Raw genomic sequence first — 17,266 nt, forward strand, 5'->3', positions numbered from 1 at the left:
GGGGGCGCTCAGCAACTGTTGGAAGTTCCCATACAGCGCGCTCAAAGCCTATCGGAAACTTATCCAAAGGCAAGAAGACCATGCTTCCACCTTCTGGCCCTCGCCGCGTAACACGCAGCGTATCAATGAAAGAGAAGAGGCCTGAGAGCCTCGATGAAAGCGACGCAGCACCCGAAGCCAACACCATAAATACCTCGTTGGATACAGACGATGAGCCTTCCAGTGTGACATCATCATCTCAGGCCTTGACTTTCAAGGGTAATTCGAGCGCATCATTATCGTATCCTTTCTGACAATTTCATTTCTAGTTTCAAACTCTGACAGCTCATTGGTCAAAGGTTTCCCAGACCCTGCCAAGTTTAAACAAACATCGCTCGCCTCTTTCATGAAGGCTAAACCTACACCTTCGTCGTCTACAACTGGTCCATCGTCATCTAGCTGTGTGCAACGACCACCTCCATCTCCCTCTAGAATTCCACTTCCAGTGTCTCCGATTAAGCAACGCGCTGGAACCTCCCCAGTAAAAAGGCTATCTATTGGGGGACCCAGCATTTTCGTTCCGTCGAAACCCAAGTCTTCGCTATTCACACTGTCAACAGCTCTGGAGAAGCTTGCCATGCCTCCACCGACTCGTCCGAATACGAGTTTGGGCTTCAATATCAGTTCAGACAAAGGCGAACACACAGGAGCAGTTCATTCAGTGGTCAAGGACGATAATGTTCTTACCGGCTCATCGGGAACCTTTGCGAGACCGACAGCATCTTCGCTAAAACGGCATGCTACTATTTCTGGTTCTAACCGAATCAGTATGGTGGGGCGGATGAAAGATAAGAGCGGAGCACTTGGGCGTACCGCAACTGGTATCTTTGGTCCGGGTCTTGTGAGGCCATCTCTGAAGGCCAGTCGAAAGACAAGCCTACCAAGTGTCATGGCTAGTCCAGTGAAAGGTGAAGGTGGAGGTACCGTCGACGGTAATCATATTACCAATACGACCGTCCATGTTTGGGGTGCGGAAGAGGATCTCGGGCAGGGAAAACAACTCGATGTGACAACCCCATCTGTACCGTCTGGCAGTAAAACCTCCGAAGAACAGAATAGGGAAGCCGACCTCGTAATTGAGGAACTAGTAGGCTCAGCCGACAAAGGCAAGCAACCCGAGAGGTGGGACTCGCGTCGTGCATCAAGCGCGTTGCATGCTTTATCGCGATCACTCTCTGCTCTCCCGAAAACTCCGCCGAAACTAGTTGCAGTAGGCACGCGTTCAGGGCTTCGGTCATCGAGTAGTACGTACTATGGCGCACTGTCAGGTGCAGGCTCAGGCTCCAAATCTGCCCAGGCTGTGAAGGATAGAGGCAAGCCTACCGAAGGTACGGATAGCGCAGCTTCGCAGCGGAACGCACCTTCAAAGAACGACGCCGCTGCTAGTCCCATAGAAGGTGGAAGCGCAGGTAAGAGCGTTTTAAAAGTGTTAAAAAAGTGTGCAATATTTGTGGATGTGCGGACGGATGACGGTGATGACGCGGGGAGTTTGTTCGTCGACATGTTGAGAGGGCTCGGTGCCAGGGTAAGTTACAATATGGCCCCACTCGCTTGATCTTAAACGATTGCCTCCCTCTAGATACTTGCTCGTGTTGGGCAGAGCTGCACCCACATTGTGTATAAGAATGGTTCAGCGAACACGCTGACGCGATATAGGTCAGCTGTTTTTTTATCAACATCATCTATAATCTCGTTGATTATGCGTTAGACTTCTGAATGACCCCAAACCACTCGTCGTTGGCATTGCATGGGTGGTGGAGTGCGTTGAGCAAAGATCCAGGGTAGATGAGGCGAAGTTCAAAGTTGATCTAGAAATGGTCAACATTGCGGGCACCAACAAGGTATGCAGCGTCTGAGGTCGCGCTTCATACTCTGACGTCACTCTATTTCACAGAAGCGACGTTCTATGCTTCCGAGGCATATGTCACCTGGTGCTGGGTCAAATCTCATTCCAGCCAACCCCTCGTCGGAAGCTGATGACAATGAGCGACAGCGACAGCCAGATGATGGCAGTAGCTCACCAGGTACATTTCTCCGGTATTTCCTTTGTTCCTGGTCACTCACCCGCGACACCTTTCAGCACAAGACGCAGATATAAGCATTAGGTCTGTCAAAGATGAAGATGACCTGCCACCGCTTGAACGTGCACGAAGGCGGCGCAGTTTCCTTCCTGGCGGACAGACACGGCTGATTTAGAAGTCTAAATACAGAGTGTACAATTATTTTTGCTTGCACCTTCTTGCTCAATAACAGGACCTATTAATTTCATCTCTCATACTTTTTATTTGCCGATGTTATCAATCCTTGTCAGAGTTTAGGAAATAACTACTCTTCGTACTTATGTCCCCCCAATCTGCATTCTACTAGCCTACGTTGCCTAGTCTGAGTTTGAAATGGAATACTCACGAGTCACTTCACTGCACGCTTTAACTTTTATTATTATTGTATTCACTTTGCCGATGGGCCCTAAACGAAAACGCGCACAACGTCCAGTCTCTGAATCGGAGGAAGATTATGCCGAAAACTCTGACAGTTCCTATGATGAAACATCGCGTGCTAAGGTGACACAGAAGACCAGGAAGGCGCGTAAGAAGGGCCGCGAGAATGATGGCTCTACCGTGGTCAACAGTACTTCAGGTCATCCAGCGTCCATGCATGTCATAAACGCTGTTGAGCCGATGCGAATCGCCCTCCTGGAGTGGTACGACAGAGTCCATGACGCTCGAAAAATGCCCTGGCGCAAGAAGTTTGACCCTTCGCTCGACGTCGAGGGACGTGCGCAAAGAGCATACGAGGTAATCATTTATCTTTGAACTTCAAAAAGCTGCTCAGAGTTGACTCAGACAGATTCTTAGGTTTGGATCTCGGAAATCATGCTCCAGCAGACTCAAGTCGCGACAGTAATACCATATTATAACAAGTGGATAGCGAAGTACGTCACCGCACTCAGATTTCTGGGTCATCTGGCCTAATTCATCTAGATTCCCTACCATCAGAGACCTTGCAGCATCTGATATTGAGACCGTCAACTCATTGTGGAAGGGGCTGGGCTACTACTCGCGTGCGGCGCGTCTGCTGAGCGGTGCCCAGAAAGCCGTCAAAGAATTACATGGTCGTTTACCTGACAACGCAAAAGATATGGAGGCAAAGATACCAGGCGTAGGTAGATACAGCGCAGGCGCAATATCCTCTATTGCGTATAATCACTGTGTACCTGTGGTAGGTTATCTTTTGCCAGAATTACCGCACTACAGCGTCTCAATGTGTCTTAGCTTGATGGCAATGTACATCGACTCCTCAGTCGTTTCACAGCGTTGCATGCACAGCCCAAATCTAAACGAACCCTAGACGTCCTGTGGGCAGGCGCCGAATCGTTCATAGAACAGTCAAAGCGCCCAGGTGACATAAATCAAGCTTTGATAGAACTAGGAAGTACCGTCTGTGCTGTTCGAGATCCTGTGTGTTCGGAATGCCCCCTGCGTCTATGGTGTAAGGCATATCAGAGGACGCAACCCACAGTTAGCGTTCTAGTTCAAGGCGTCCTGATCACATCATAATGAATTCATTTCACAGGCATCGCATACAGGTGCTGTAGAAACTGATATCGAGGAACTCTGCCTCGTTTGCGATCCTATACCATCCGATGAAGACAACGGATCTGTTACTATATATCCAATGAAAGCTGAGCGCAAAAAGCCCAGAGAAGAACTTGATTCTGTAAATGTCATTGAGTGGCGATGCAGGAACAGCCGAGATCGCTGGTTTCTGCTGGTCCGCCGACCCCAAGGGGGTGAGTAAACGCTTTGCTGAGATATACTTCCTGACTCTGTATGGACACAGGACTTTTGGCCGGTTTACACGAATTTCCTACATTACCTAATTTATCTGGAGCAAAGGCATCCAATATGGCCGAGATACCATACACACTCCTCCAGGAATTTCTCATGCATCCACCGTCCTCGCACAGCGACAAAGAGCCCTTGAAGAAGTTAGCGAACTCTAACTCAGCATATAACGTTCCAAAAGTAATACAAGTGACGTCCGCGGGTGATGTTGTCCATGTATTTTCGCACATCAAGAAAACCTATCGTGTTCAGTGGGTATTACTGGAAGGAGACGAGCTTCCGCAACTTCGTCCAGCTGTTTCCCCAGATCAATGCACCAGGGAAAATGGCAGTCGCGCCAAGAATCCCAAGGGAAAGCAAAAAGTATTCGAGGTATCCGAGGTGAAGCTTAATACAATTCCACAGACATCGAGTGCTCAGTGGGTACCGCTCACTCAAGTAGAGGACGCAAAGTAGGTATTCTCACGCCTTGTACTTATTTATCATTGCTGATGATGTGTGATTTCCTTCAGCATTGGTACCGGTGTTCTAAAAGTGTGGAAGCTCGTTGAGAAGCTGTGGACTGCCACACGGTGATTATACCTTATCTCGGAAGCGCAAAAGTCTATTTTATATGCCAACAATTAGATTCTATGCTTATCGCAAAACCTGCAAATCTTAAGATGCATATTGCTTACGTGGATGAACACATAAGTCAAAGGTTTTGGAATATTACAAAACAGAAAGCTCTAAGATGCATGCTTCAGCAAGTCCCCGACCGTCTCTATGCTTACGTGGATGAACACATCAGCCAAAAATTAATTAGCCCGCGGAAGATTATGCGGCAGAATACTCCAAGACGCATGCTTCGGCAAGGTCCCAGACCTTCTCCAGTTTCAAGCCAGCAGCAGTGCTATTCCGAACCAATCAGGTGAAACCAAGGCAGCAATCGAACGTTACTCACGCGAGTGCGAAACAATCTTGCAATGTTCGCTCCTTTGCGTTGTGTACTAACCACATAGTCATGTCTTGCTCGTACGCACGCATACTTCCAACACCATAGTTTGGAAGAAGAGGTTCAGGAGCCTAGGTGCGGGGATGAACAAAGATGGATGCAGATCAGCGGACATGACATACCGAAGTAACTCCCAGGTTTGAAGCTTCTGCTGCTGCCTGCTTGCGGCTAAGCTGGCGGAGCACGTAGTCATCTAAAATGTGTCAGACTGCGGGACGACAGATTACGTTATATTTAACATACGGATGAGGACACGGCTGTTTGGACCGAGCGCCTTGCGAAGGTTGGAAAGAATGAGCGCAGATTCGTGGTCAGGCCAGTCGTGGATGATATTTCTGAGCTGCGGTCGCCATTAACTTCGCAGGTTGCCGCCTACAGAGTTTAGCACTTACATAGTAGATGTCCTTACCCTTCACGGGCACTTGTTCGAAGAAGTTCAAATCCTCGAACTGGACTCTGTTTTCTGCCAGGGCTTCAGGGCATTCTCTCGCCCAGATCTAGATTCCATCAATTTGGTGACAAGCACGTTGTCCTACTGACTTACGCCTCTCGCCTGGACCAATGCTTCCGGAAGATCGTGGATTATGATTTTCACGTTTTTGTGCGTTTTGGCCAAAGGCAGAGAAAATGCTCCGATACCTCCTCCAACATCAACAACCGTGGAGTACTTCTCGAATGGGAAATCTATTATTAGGTTAGCACAAAATTCTCCTGTCTTTGCGTGCTCAAATACTTACGAGTCAAGACAGCGAGGGAGCCCATAATGACGTTCAGAGCTCTCATCGAGGTATGATAGGACTATTAAAGATGTCAGAAAGATCGTGCGAAGGGACCAAAATCCCTACCTCGCGTTGGCCGTCCTACGAGTCAATCATATGCATATGAGGAACAATTTATGACGAGCAATATTTAAAAACATACATTCCGCGCCATCCAGTCGAAGAACGTTCCTTCAGTTCCTTCTTTGTTAATGGCGTACATCACGGGGGCAACCGTTGGTTCATACGAGTACGCAATCTTCGGATCTTTGAGTGTCTCATAGAATACTGCTGCTCCCCTGGCAACTGGCTCCACGTGAAGCAAGATCATGTGCCTGACAGGGTTCGCATTGAGCAGGATTAGAGACAGTCGGTTGTTGGCAAAAACGTCCATATCAACTGGCAGAATCATGAGAAGAATTGGATCAGGCAACAAATGGCTCCTTACCTTCGTTGTAGCAACCTCTCGTGGCTAGGAGGCGCATAATCCTGGCCAGTTTCTTTGTCTCGATGTTAATTTTTTCGAGAGTTCGTTGATGTGAAGACCCTTCGGGTAATTCAAAAGAATATCTGAAATATTTTCCCGAGCAGCTACTCGCACGCAAGCATGATCATACACTTGGACAAGCTGCGTGCAATTTGATCAGCGAAAATAGAGTGCATTCTATCACAAGTTCTCACGTTGATTGCAGTATGGGCAGGTGGAGCAAGTGTCGTGCTTATCTGAGCAGAAGCACCTTCAAAAGTACGAATAGCACTCTTCAAAGCTACTTGGTCGACCTCATCGTCCAACGGGTGGGGCTCCATCTGGTCTATGGTGGGTACATCACCGTACTTCTCATACAACGCAATGGCATCTCGTGCGGATGTGTTGATCAGAGTCAGGAGTGCCTCGAGTTTTGCCTTGTTGGCCATTGTTGTAGTAATTGTAGGGGGCTTGCGGAAAGGTGAAAAAATGTAATGAATGGGCTGAGCAAACAATTCGCAAGCCTTTATATTTCTTCCACAATAGAGCGAATGAAGGCTTTACTTCTCGAAGCCTTCCCTTTTGTGACATTCCGTGCTGGCAGTAAGATAGCCAAGGGCCCAAAACACTCTAATGCTCCCAGGAGGTAACCTACCCCCGGTCATCTAACTTGATAAGTTCCACACGCTGGCTTATCACAGGGTTAACGGTGCAGACCTTCACACAGTGACTATCTCCATAAGGCCGCCAGACATGAAACTCGCAGATTTGCATACGCCCGAGAAGTTAATGTGCGTGAATTGTTCCTAATTCTCCTGAGTATTACCGAAACCCTGGAATCCCGAGTAGTCTACCACCGCAGTGCCATGGGTCGGCTGTTCCATGTACATTGTGCAAGCCTACGCCCCCGGTATTTAGTAAGTGAGCGGGGTGCTGGACGTCATGTGCCACTGAACAACAGTGAGTTTCGAGTGGTTTCCGAAATTGCAGCAGATGATATTGTTTGCATGGAAGGCTGCAGCTATATGGTCCGACATGTTTGTACGGTTCTGCACAAAAAGACACCCAAATGCTATCGAGAACGTGTCAATGATAATTTGTTGCTATCAATACTATCTATTCTCACTGATTCAACGATAGAGATACTATTGTTGGTTTTAACTCTCTGACACACAGTGTGACTGTCCGACTGGCGCAACATCTGGATGAACGATAGCCGATTGCGTCAGATAGTGGGACTCGATGCCTAACTTGAAGTAGTCTGCTGACTCTGGGATTACTGTGATCTGTTCAGGTTGCAGTGTGTCGGCAGGTTGATTTTCAGGCTAGCTCGGCACAGGATATCCGACGGGTGCGGCTGCTGGCAGCCTGAGGTCGATGATCAATGATGAGTTTCGAGTGAATTTAGAAGTTACGATTTGACACACCAAGCCTGTTGAAATGTACTAGGCCTTGACAGACCACGGTAGACCGTGATGGCCATGGAGCTCGGTGCATGAACGTTAACGGTAACTTTCCAGAATACCATCGATATCGATAATTTTAAACATGATAAGTTCGAACTGTGGCATGGGATGGTGCCGCTGACTCACTGAAAAGCGGTTTAGGCAGTTTGATTGGTCATGTTTACTCAGGTGAGAAGAACGTGTCTGATTTTAAGCTACTTACTATGAACCTTCCCCGGGCCGAATTGTCTTCAAGATCTCTTAGTAAATTAAGACGGGACGCCTTTGTCAAGCGATCGAGCTTCTTATTTTCTAGTGGACAGTTTTCAGACAGTTGCTGGACAGCTCTCGCTAGGTAGGCCTCAAGCCCCTCGTGATGCAGCTAGAATCCTCGATTCGTTCGATAAGGCGCGGTGCTTATGGCGTCGTTTCATGTACGAAGCTCCAAGTTGATCCGGCATTCGTCACAGTCGGGCGCTACATATCATTCATCAAGAGTCTATATACGAGTCATGCGCCAACAATCCTTGTGACCCATCTGGAATGATATTGCATCAGCTAACATCTGTCGTGGATGTCAACGCTGGTCCCAATATATAGGAACACTGGAAGCATCCGGACGAGCACAGATCCGGTTTCCCCGGACTTTCCCCGCTTCCTGAAACATCTGGTTTCGAGAGTACGTACTTCAACGCTGGTTTCCCAGAAATCTAGTCAGCGATGTTCATACCGTCTTTGTCAATCGAGTTCATTTACTCTGGCGGCGTCTGGGCGACGTTGAAATTGCGTTGCAGCTGCCTTGGGAAATGCAAGGGGTGAGCATGTCACATTTCATTAATGTGGAAGCCCCTGGAAATTGATTTGGCTTTCTGGATCTGGTTGTGCTTCCAACTCGTCCACGAAAATATTTCGTGGAGAGTTGCCGATCCGTGCCAATCGGATATCCAAACACGGGGTCTCGTTGGACGAGTGTGCTCACTGCTGGCAGTGGATAGCACGATTGCTCTGCATTAGATCAGCCGGCCGGGCCGCCGAGGGAAACGTAATTCACTACAGAGTGCTACAGAGCGCTCTGTAGCACTCTGTAGCACAACCCAACCCGCTGATCTGGCAGGGGTGCTATTATGATCTCGGTGCGTGAATCTCGTACAACAAGAAGCATCTTATGCTGACATCAAAGATTCTGCAGTGAGTGTCTAGCGTCGGTGGCGGCATTCAAGTGGCCAGGCTGTCGCGCGAGAAAATGTCGTTACGCATGAGGTCGCTACATATAGTACTCATCAGGACGGTCATCATCATACGGCTAGATGGCCGAGCGGTCTAAGGCGCTGGAATCAGGATCCAGTCCGAAAGGGCGTGAGTTCGAATCTCACTCTAGTCAAATACTTTTTGTTCGTGATGAAGTATCCATGGTACACCAGGGTAACGCATTGAAAATCGAAACATATACATAAATTTATGACCAAAAAGAATTGTATAGTGAGTAATCAGAGTAGTATTCTATGGGTGGTATAACACTGTAGGCAAAGTTATCAAAGGTCTGAAGTGGTGTCAGAATCTGGAGGTCCTTCCTTCCATTTCTCCCACATCTTCCTGCAAACCGTGCTCGCAAGGACAAAGGGATCGGGCGTCCTTGCCTTTTCCCACATGCGGACAGCGAGTTCAGCATGAGCGCCCGATTCAAGACTACGTTGCAAAGTGGTCAAAACCTTGAAGGATGGTGAAAGAAGGTCGTGGATTGGTTCCAACAGAGGGGTGAGGGGAGGAGGTAGTTTTACTAAATTAGACTCTTGCCTGGAACAAATATGATTAAGCCTGATTTGTGATTAACGCCGTAAGTGACTCACCATGGGTGCCTGGCCTCTTGCTTAGGGAACACCTGCCCATCGACTGGATATGGTGTGCCCTCGAGCTGGATGTTGTCTGTAGGCGTGCCGTGAAACTGCTCTCCTGACTGTCTCTGATGTTCTGCCCAATACTCGTCCCACTGTTTCTGCACCTCGTCCTTATGGCGCTGCCAATGATCCTGGTGGTCCAGGTCCCACATCATGAGGTCCAATCTCTCTTGTGTTGCCCATCGACTCCTACTCGTCCAGAGGTACCAGCCCTCCTCCCAATACCGTATGTCATCAGACTTGGACGATGATAAGCTATCTACATTAGGCTGGCCCTCAGGTGGGAGGGGGAAACCGTAATCCTTTTGAGCGGCTTTCTCCTTTAGTGCATCATCATGGGCGATTGCCGTTCTGACTTCATGAGCGAAGACCCTGCGGAAGCACACCGAACGACATGTTGGTTCACGGCCTTCAGTGCGTCCGCGGGTAGTCTGAGAGCAGTACGAAAAGCAGCGCTCATCAGTCTGTGGTGAAAACTTTCCTGTAAAAGAACGGATGATGTTAAACTTGAATCTAGGGAATAAAGAAGATTGGCAGCTTGCCAGAGGGGTGCCGAGTCACTGAAATAGAGGGAAGTGGCCACATACTTGAGCGGCTTTGAGGTTCCTTGCGCGTGGTGGATTGAGTGGAAGTGTTATGAGGTAGCTCCTTTCCAGTAGAATCCTTGTTTTCCGCGTCTGGAGAGTCCATTTGGTTACTCATAGGAGAACACGGTGAAAGTCGGTTAACAAGGGCTTTGGTGCATGACACTGCATGTGTCGCAACCCCGCACCGGCCGGCGCCTCGAAATCAAGTTCGGAGTTTAAATTATGCCCATAACAGTAGTTGTCAAAATTTTATCCCTTCAACTGCATCGTCTGAAGATTCGCTGTCGCAGCACACGCACGGAAAGGTTTTACTTTCTTCTTTGGCTGCGGGGAAAGTCCCCGGAGAAACAGGGTTATACCTTCTTGTTCGCAATGGAAATCTCCCAGCTCTAAGAGCGCTGCGGGGAACGAGACTGGTCGGGAAGGTCGATTTACTGGACTTGTTGCCATCAGGCTCAGGACCAGTTCCGCTTGCCTACCCTGTTGCTTTCTCGACTCCGAGTGCTCTTCCAACTGCACGGCCATGCGAAGATACGAGCGTGGTCGTGTTTGAGTATCTTGGAAGACGGTTGGCGCTTCGTTGCTCATAGACATAGTTATGCGATTGTCGACACTGCTTCTGGCATGTCATCAACTCAATGGGGCTTACTCTCATTCGATGTGGTTTCCTGCCTTGTGGCGTTATTTTTCGAGCTTCCGAACGTTCGCCGTTCGACCCATCCGATTTTGTGCGCAGGTTTTGATTATGGTGAGTACCTGTTTTGTTTTGGTTGACTTATGATGTTGGTTTTTTTTTCGTTGAATTTCTTCAGGGAGTTGACCTCTTTCGAGGGCGTGCTCCACAACTTGACATCCTGATATTCTTTGTTCTCTTGGAAACTTGTTTCTGATTCGTCCTTTGTTAGATGGCACACCATGCGCCTTTCATCGGACAGCGGAGTTGTGTAGACAACGTGTTGCAGGTCTGGCTCGTGTATTTTTATTGTCTATGTAAATTTAGAGTTTCAGTGAAGACGGTTGCACCTTCAGAAAATTGTTCTTCATGACCAAATGGAGCAAAAGTTCTGCAGTTAATACAATGTTCTGCAGTAAGTACGTAGCGTCATCCAGTGCAAACGCGACAACTTCACGCCTTATCTACCTGTGGTCGGTGGCTCTTTGATCGACAGTATGACACGAGGCAGCGAATATAAATCGATATGAATCTGCCATTTCTTCTTGCTTTATAAATCTCTTGATAACGGATTCAGTGGCGGCAGCTAGCAAGTACTGATGTTCAACGCGAGCCTCCAGGAGACTCTCGCGCGCTACTCTGATCCATCTCAAAACCCATACGTGCAAGTCCGATCACAAGTGCGCAGTTACCCTTTCTGAAGAAATACACTGACACCCTTGACTTTTCAGATGCCCGAGCCGACTTCGTCGCAACATCTGGCGCAATCGCTACGTCCTGGACTTAACGTGTCCTTAGGCGCACCTTCTGCCAACCAGTGGGAACCAAGATGGAAGCTAGATATCGAAGTGGTCAGTAACGGATTATTTTCTGTGGCGCCTTGTGTTAATGTGCCACAACGCAGTTTGAACAACCCTCACAGGTGCTGGACTCAGGAGGATGTTATATCCAGTCACCGAGTTTGAGGTCAGTTTATCACAATGAGAGGTCCTTATGAGTTCTGATTAGGCCTGCAGGATCCATCCCCAGTCATGCGTACAGCAGATTCTGGCAGAACATGAGCATATTACACCTTCACGCTGCGGGACCCATCCCCAGCCATGCGTGCAGCAGGTTCCGCCAGAGCACGCCAATTTCGTCAAGTCTTCATGCTACACAGATGAGAATTCAGGTGCCGTGCCAGCCCCCATGCACGACGCCACAACAGTGAATCACAATCAATCAATTTCCGATGTTCCACAAATACTCTCTTCCCAGTAGGTGTTGTTATTCACATGGAAGCCAATCTGACAGCAGTGATAGATCTTATGTTCCCCGAAGGTTCTGGTCCAAGTAGGCGTCGTTATTCGCGCACATACTCGATCTGACATCAGTTCTAGACATCAACCAGACTCTAAAGCTACCCACGAAACGATGAGTGTTCCGGCTCCTGCCAGCCTTAACGTGCAGTATTCTGCGCCTGGCAGCCATGTAGACTCTATCGTTACGCCCGATGAATCAGACGCATTTTTTATGTCAGAAATATCTAGCCCGGCAATGAGAGATACGACAACGGAGAAAGAAAAAGGTGGAACAGTTAAAGGAGAAGCAGACTCGAGAAGGGAGGCAGCGAACAGGGAGGCAGAAAAATTGGAGATGGAAAGAATGGAGGTACAGAAAATGGAGTTAGCAACCAAGGAGGCAGGGAAAGGGGAAATCGAACGAATGGTCATAGAGAAACCAGAGATAGAGAGACAGGAGTCGGTGGCAAAGGAGGCCGAGACAAAGAAAGAGCGACGCGTTTCTCCAGCCACGAATACCTCAAAACTTCTCCGAATAGAGCGCAAGCTTAACAACAAGGATCTCTTCATGGGCTGGTACAAGTCCGGGAGCTCATCAGAGCTTCGGTACCCGCGCGAGTGCATAGCACCCAAGATCGGTGATGTCTATGTCCACTCCTGCAAGAAAGAGGGAAATCCGAAATTTCAGCTATGGGTGCGACAGATCAGCCGTGGGATGACTATCTGGGTCAAAGCTCACATTTTCCACATACACCCCAAATTACTCGATCGCAGATTAACACTGGCAACGACAGGCGAACCTTACTGGTCGACGAGGCAATCGCTTTCGGCTTCGGGAAGTCGGGAGAGAGCTGGCAAGATTGCAGAAATGATTCTGTATTGACTAGCCAGGTGACTTGGTCCTGCACACGATACTTTACATTAGTACTGACCCGGACAATAATGCCATACTACAACACTACTATCCTCAGGCTGCGGGGTTCAGTCTAGGAACCTTGTACGATTACCGTTGACTTACTACGATCTTCACTCGATTTCCTAGGTGTAGCGATGCTGGAATAGTGACTTCATAACTAAGTTCTGAGATGCGTTGCTAGTGCACGAGACGACTTGCGAAATATATCGTTGTTGCACGTTCGTTTCAGGCAATTCGATTCCGGGATGAGTTTTAACACGTTCGAGACGTTTATTTGCCCACATGACAAAATTGTTGGAAGCATAGCAGGTGTGTAAACCCTCGAAAAGGACAACCCATGTCGCACGCTTCGCCACTCTGGACATCAGTCGGACACTTCCATTGATGAGAAAAATGCGGCAGGCAAAACGCATCTCACTCCACTAGATCTGCCTTCGTAACTGGACTCTTGGTCGACTGCATCTTGCAACCATCGTGGGATCACTGCGCATTCCCATGGAGAGTTAACGGTTGCTGCTTCAAAGCCGATGAGGCCAGTTACTCGACCTGTATCTGCATATGTAACGAGAGGCACCCCACTCAAAGCGGAATCCCTTCCGCTTTGATAAGCCACTCGCTTAGCTATAAAGGCATGTTCTTACTTTTCGTACCAGTAGTGAATGACTCCCACTCACCTCTGCCCGTCGATTGCTCGAAAGACTTTCAGATACGGCAGAGAAAGGACATCTGTTGGGGTCGACATTTGGTGAGATGTGTCGGGAACCCAACAATGCCATTGAGAGCACGGTAAAAACAGTGTGCTGATTATTGGTCCGACAACGAAGTGAAGAGAGGGCTCAAGTAAAGAGATCCCGCGCTTTCGAATGGTAGTGTGTAACCTGACTATGATCTTTTCGATCTCCTCGGAGAGAGATCTCCAGTTCTGACTGGCGGGGGTACCTTTATCCTGAGTGTGTGGAGTATGAGTGAGACAAGACAAATTAGGTTTTGGCAACCTACTTTTTCTATATTCCGCCCCAACACGATTCGACACGTCAGTCCCATGAATAGATTCGTGGGACAGGCCCGGTATCATCATGGATGCAGCGGTGACCCCGCGAGTTGCAATTGCCACCTTCGCAAAGAACGCGTAGTCTTCAATACCAGCACAGATAAGATATATTTGTAGCTACCTCCCAATCTAGCTTATCCTTTGTGAACGCGAAAGAGGCTACCCGAACTCATTGTCATAACATCAAGAAGGGATGCCATCTGTAAGACATGATCTTATACCCATACTAAAATAAGTCGTGTCAGGTAGAGGTCAGGACGTACTTCGCGATAATCTCTATCAGTCAGCTTCTGCACCTTGTCAAGAAGCAAAACTTGTCGTCGTTCGCGTACTTTGAAGACACGTCTGATATATCCCAACTGCTACATGCACATTCTTTTTTTGAAAGTGGGGTTGAGATGAGGTCACATTTCAAGTCGCTTTCAGTATCATGCATGACGGCGGTAACGCATGGAAAGTTCAGAGGACGGTGTAAGATGATGTTGAACAGACTCAGTAACCGTGGGAACACGTCAATGCACGATCTCAGATCCCATAATAGGGGGTATTAATGACTCCCCGGCGGGCCGATGATTTTCATTTTCCAACTCATGGTCGCGCGACTTCAGGCTGGGGAAAACTCTTCAGGCGTTCTTCTTCATCTTCTTCGGTCTTGATATATGCGAAAGCATTGACTTCTCTATATTTCACTTCCCACACCAGTTTTCGCGGGTCTTTAGTCATGTGGAAAGTGAAGATGTGGCAGCGCTTCGTGCGGATGTGCGCTACAGTCATGATGCCAAGTCGTTGCTCTGTGTGCTGACTGCGCTTCAGCAATGGTTCGAAATCACCCACGGTGACTCATGGTACACTACCAACTCCGCTTGGCTCAAACATCAATCTCGACGACGTACCCGACGATCCCCTGGGATGGTTCTTAGTACCTGTATCCTCTCTTGCACGGCCTTTGCGGATCTCCGCTGCCATGGTATTTGAGGGAGGGACGATTGCAATATGTCTTCATGTCATGACCGCGACATAGGATAAGCGTATAGAATCATCACCATCTTTGGTACCGTTCATTCTAGGCTGAGGATTTAAGCGTTCGTGAGGGTGAAGCAGAGAATTGATCACTTCAAATAATCGGGCATCACCTACACATAGAACCCCTCGGAACTCCACTCTTTCGCCTCCTCCCCCTTTCCCACCCATCCCATGTGATCTGCCGTCAACACGGCCGCTCGTAGGAATAGCGAGCCGTCAAGTTCATCTGCCCCATCTAGTTCAGTGCCAGCAAAGTAGCCTTTGGACTGGAAGCCGTAGATGGTAGAGAAGTGCGCGAAAGCTCGTTGGATTTTTGTATGGTGGTCGTCCGGGTGCGTTATGGACGATTGGATAAGGGGAAGGAATGGGTTAGGTGGCTGCGCATCTTGTGTTGGGGCACTATCCGCTGGTGGGACTGCGAGATTATTCGGAGTGTTCGGCACTGGAGACGTTGACTTAAAGAAGCGCTTGAAATTGAAGCAGGGACGGCCGCGTGATATCCATGATGCAATTGCGCTTGCAAAGTACACACGGAGAAACAAAACTTGCGCTCGAGGAGACAAGGATGCGATGAGTGAAGGGATGAATAAGCTCGACGTGACCAGATGCATCCTGGAATCATTATAGGTGAGGGTTACCCAGACGCAATCAATACTTACAAGAAGAAATCAGCCGTAAACCCTTTCTCACTCCACCCTCCAACAGCGTACATCACCGATGTTGTCCAGATACATTCTTCCATTTTGCGTTCAATCTCTCCTGGAATTGAGAGATCTATCGTCCACTGATCAACGTATGCCCGAATTTTGTCCTCATGAGCTGTGAGTGTGTCTGGATATTGTGCAATGTATTGACGTGGGCCATCTGGCGCAAGGCTGGGGTCCTTGAGCACTCGAGCCAGGATTGAAAAGGCATGTGTTCCTTGTTCTATTGCTGCCTTGTTTGGGATCATGGGCGTGTCGTCGAGCACCATTGATGTAAACTTGGCCTCGGTTTTGTCAACATCACTAGTCACTTGAGCGACAAACAGTGGCAGCGGGAGGAACCTTCGTGGATGATCATCTCGCAACGCTGTCATTGCAAGACCTAATGGAGATTCAGCGAGAGTAAGCCACTCGTCTTCCTTGGCACCAATGTGACTTGCCCTCGGAAAGCATGCCTTTCAAACCAAATTCTACCCCATATCCGCAATGGATCAGTGGATGCATGAGTCCGTCAACAAATCGTGACAGCATGTTTGGTTGGCTTGCTGCATCTCTTCCAGGATTGAAGTTGTATTTGTCGGAAAACACGAATTCTTCCAAGGTTGCGGCGGCACCCTTCTCTTCGATGGCTTTGTCAAAGAAGGTTGTGTATGCCTCATAGAAGCTTTATTTTTCAAACATATCAGATGTCGGTGTCGGACAAAGTTAGGCAAGTTTCTACTTACTTTTCATCACCGAGGTGCTCGACGAAATTCTGTTCTGTGATAGGCTTGGGCGATGCAAACGCAGGTCTCTGATTTTGGCTATCCTGTTGGTAGAATGCTTCAATCACGGGGCCGCTCCCTCCCATCGCATATATCGCCAGTGCTCGATGAGTTATATGACTATACATGATTGAGCTCGCCAACTGGTTCGGTCAAGGTTTCTGTGCGACTCACTTATTGAACTTTATGTGATTGAAGAAGATGTGGTATCTGTTGTGGTTATCGATTAAAACATGCTGCAGAGCCTTCAGTGACTCGAGATCACATCCTGGCAATCTCTGGGGACAGAGCACCGTCGGTGGAGGGGATGGAGCTGGAAAGAGTCTCCCAGCCTTCTCGTCGCTAGCCTCTCCGTCCATTGTATCGTTGGGAGCAGACAATTACGCAGGGATATTTAACGGCTATCTGGGCGTAAACATTTGAACATTACTAACCCCAATTGCCCGGTTGCTCCACAAATTGGATTACTTCGCTTGTAGCATATGTAAGTCAAGAAGACTAGTTCCGGATTCGAGGCTTGAAAGTATGTTCGAGGTCGGTCTTTATAAGGTGACGGATCGCCGCATTGTCTTGCTCATGTCTCCTTGATAAGTCTCGTCCACAGTCCTGGCTTCAATATCTATGTCACGCGCAGTGTCTCCTTTCAAGAGTAGTAGCCTCAGAAACTCAGACCGGCACCTACTTTCTCCCTTAACGGTTGTGAAGGGCCACAAGGGCCCGAGTCAACGCGCACGTCATGCACGACAAGGAGAACATGGTGGATTGGAAATAACATGGCTTCGGAATCTGGACTGCGATATGTGGCCCGGTTGTGCGCATTTTCGGT

At 48.5% G+C, this 17,266-nt stretch overlaps 7 protein-coding genes and 1 non-coding gene across 8 annotated transcripts; 5 read left to right on the forward strand and 3 right to left on the reverse strand.

Annotated features, from left to right (window-relative positions):
• Positions 1-385: 385 nt before the first annotated feature.
• Positions 386-2,235, forward strand: DFJ58DRAFT_655008 (uncharacterized protein; the record flags this gene model as incomplete). Its single annotated transcript, XM_041381832.1, has 5 exons — positions 386-1,564; positions 1,619-1,695; positions 1,748-1,880; positions 1,934-2,063; positions 2,156-2,235. 5 exons carry the CDS (start codon positions 386-388, stop codon positions 2,233-2,235), a joined length of 1,599 nt encoding a protein of 532 aa, XP_041247656.1.
• A 255-nt stretch (positions 2,236-2,490) lies between these two features.
• DFJ58DRAFT_770770 (DNA glycosylase) lies at positions 2,491-4,505 on the forward strand. The gene is made up of 7 exons (XM_041389112.1): positions 2,491-2,834; positions 2,895-2,971; positions 3,021-3,258; positions 3,312-3,557; positions 3,613-3,829; positions 3,880-4,336; positions 4,397-4,505. The coding sequence occupies exons 1-7, from the start codon at positions 2,499-2,501 to the stop codon at positions 4,458-4,460; spliced, it is 1,635 nt and encodes a 544-aa protein (XP_041247657.1). The 5' UTR covers positions 2,491-2,498; the 3' UTR covers positions 4,461-4,505.
• A 195-nt stretch (positions 4,506-4,700) lies between these two features.
• On the reverse strand, positions 4,701-6,830 carry DFJ58DRAFT_863691 (S-adenosyl-L-methionine-dependent methyltransferase; the record flags this gene model as incomplete). Its single annotated transcript, XM_041394109.1, has 12 exons — positions 6,318-6,830; positions 6,183-6,264; positions 6,085-6,108; positions 5,800-6,035; positions 5,724-5,738; positions 5,616-5,676; positions 5,423-5,562; positions 5,271-5,375; positions 5,122-5,218; positions 5,001-5,071; positions 4,828-4,949; positions 4,701-4,776 (listed from the first exon to the last, which is right to left on the reverse strand). The coding sequence occupies exons 1-12, from the start codon at positions 6,549-6,551 to the stop codon at positions 4,701-4,703; spliced, it is 1,263 nt and encodes a 420-aa protein (XP_041247658.1). The 5' UTR covers positions 6,552-6,830.
• Positions 6,831-8,848: 2,018 nt separating this feature from the next.
• Positions 8,849-8,928, forward strand: DFJ58DRAFT_t52. Its single transcript has one exon. It is a non-coding gene; the product is annotated as a tRNA-Leu (tRNA).
• Positions 8,929-8,952: 24 nt separating this feature from the next.
• On the reverse strand, positions 8,953-10,196 carry DFJ58DRAFT_770777 (uncharacterized protein). Its single transcript, XM_041389113.1, has 3 exons — positions 9,985-10,196; positions 9,395-9,923; positions 8,953-9,341 (listed from the first exon to the last, which is right to left on the reverse strand). The coding sequence occupies exons 1-3, from the start codon at positions 10,142-10,144 to the stop codon at positions 9,080-9,082; spliced, it is 951 nt and encodes a 316-aa protein (XP_041247659.1). The 5' UTR covers positions 10,145-10,196; the 3' UTR covers positions 8,953-9,079.
• Positions 10,197-10,297: 101 nt separating this feature from the next.
• Positions 10,298-11,149, forward strand: DFJ58DRAFT_770778 (uncharacterized protein). Its single transcript, XM_041389114.1, has 2 exons — positions 10,298-10,777; positions 10,935-11,149. Exons 1-2 carry the CDS (start codon positions 10,628-10,630, stop codon positions 11,073-11,075), a joined length of 291 nt encoding a protein of 96 aa, XP_041247660.1. The 5' UTR covers positions 10,298-10,627; the 3' UTR covers positions 11,076-11,149.
• Positions 11,150-11,185: 36 nt separating this feature from the next.
• On the forward strand, positions 11,186-13,045 carry DFJ58DRAFT_743251 (uncharacterized protein). Its single transcript, XM_041387252.1, has 6 exons — positions 11,186-11,382; positions 11,434-11,553; positions 11,607-11,668; positions 11,719-11,958; positions 12,005-12,034; positions 12,082-13,045. The coding sequence occupies exons 1-6, from the start codon at positions 11,302-11,304 to the stop codon at positions 12,863-12,865; spliced, it is 1,317 nt and encodes a 438-aa protein (XP_041247661.1). The 5' UTR covers positions 11,186-11,301; the 3' UTR covers positions 12,866-13,045.
• A 1,587-nt stretch (positions 13,046-14,632) lies between these two features.
• Positions 14,633-16,816, reverse strand: DFJ58DRAFT_770786 (uncharacterized protein). The gene is made up of 6 exons (XM_041389115.1): positions 16,615-16,816; positions 16,402-16,560; positions 16,117-16,340; positions 15,632-16,058; positions 14,804-15,584; positions 14,633-14,747 (listed from the first exon to the last, which is right to left on the reverse strand). Exons 1-5 carry the CDS (start codon positions 16,797-16,799, stop codon positions 15,083-15,085), a joined length of 1,497 nt encoding a protein of 498 aa, XP_041247662.1. The 5' UTR covers positions 16,800-16,816; the 3' UTR covers positions 14,633-14,747; positions 14,804-15,082.
• Positions 16,817-17,266: the final 450 nt, after the last annotated feature.

This window comes from Suillus subalutaceus (genome assembly GCF_016647625.1).
Source record: "Suillus subalutaceus strain FC151 chromosome Unknown DFJ58scaffold_18, whole genome shotgun sequence".
Lineage (NCBI taxonomy): Eukaryota > Fungi > Basidiomycota > Agaricomycetes > Boletales > Suillaceae > Suillus > Suillus subalutaceus.

Bases quoted from the DNA above. Each gene is read 5' to 3' on its own strand.
- DFJ58DRAFT_770777 (XM_041389113.1), bottom strand. From the start codon at position 10,144: ATGAGTAACCAAATGGACTCTCCAGACGCGGAAAACAAGGATTCTACT. The intron at 9,924-9,984 runs GCAAGCTGCCAA...GTTCTTTTACAG, and splicing joins AGTGACTCGGCACCCCTCTG to GAAAGTTTTCACCACAGACT. The intron at 9,342-9,394 runs GTGAGTCACTTA...TATTTGTTCCAG, and splicing joins CAAGAGGCCAGGCACCCATG to GCAAGAGTCTAATTTAGTAA.
- DFJ58DRAFT_770770 (XM_041389112.1), top strand. From the start codon at position 2,499: ATGGGCCCTAAACGAAAACGCGCACAACGTCCAGTCTCTGAATCGGAG. The intron at 2,972-3,020 runs GTACGTCACCGC...TAATTCATCTAG, and splicing joins TATAACAAGTGGATAGCGAA to ATTCCCTACCATCAGAGACC. The intron at 3,830-3,879 runs GTGAGTAAACGC...GTATGGACACAG, and splicing joins GGTCCGCCGACCCCAAGGGG to GACTTTTGGCCGGTTTACAC.
- DFJ58DRAFT_770786 (XM_041389115.1), bottom strand. From the start codon at position 16,799: ATGGACGGAGAGGCTAGCGACGAGAAGGCTGGGAGACTCTTTCCAGCT. The intron at 16,561-16,614 runs GTGAGTCGCACA...AATCATGTATAG, and splicing joins AATCACATAAAGTTCAATAA to TCATATAACTCATCGAGCAC. The intron at 15,585-15,631 runs GTAAGTATTGAT...TAATGATTCCAG, and splicing joins TTTACGGCTGATTTCTTCTT to GATGCATCTGGTCACGTCGA.
- DFJ58DRAFT_743251 (XM_041387252.1), top strand. From the start codon at position 11,302: ATGTTCAACGCGAGCCTCCAGGAGACTCTCGCGCGCTACTCTGATCCA. The intron at 11,554-11,606 runs GTCAGTAACGGA...GCCACAACGCAG, and splicing joins GGAAGCTAGATATCGAAGTG to TTTGAACAACCCTCACAGGT. The intron at 11,959-12,004 runs GTAGGTGTTGTT...CAGCAGTGATAG, and splicing joins CCACAAATACTCTCTTCCCA to ATCTTATGTTCCCCGAAGGT.
- DFJ58DRAFT_770778 (XM_041389114.1), top strand. From the start codon at position 10,628: ATGCGATTGTCGACACTGCTTCTGGCATGTCATCAACTCAATGGGGCT. The intron at 10,778-10,934 runs GTGAGTACCTGT...GTCCTTTGTTAG, and splicing joins GTGCGCAGGTTTTGATTATG to ATGGCACACCATGCGCCTTT.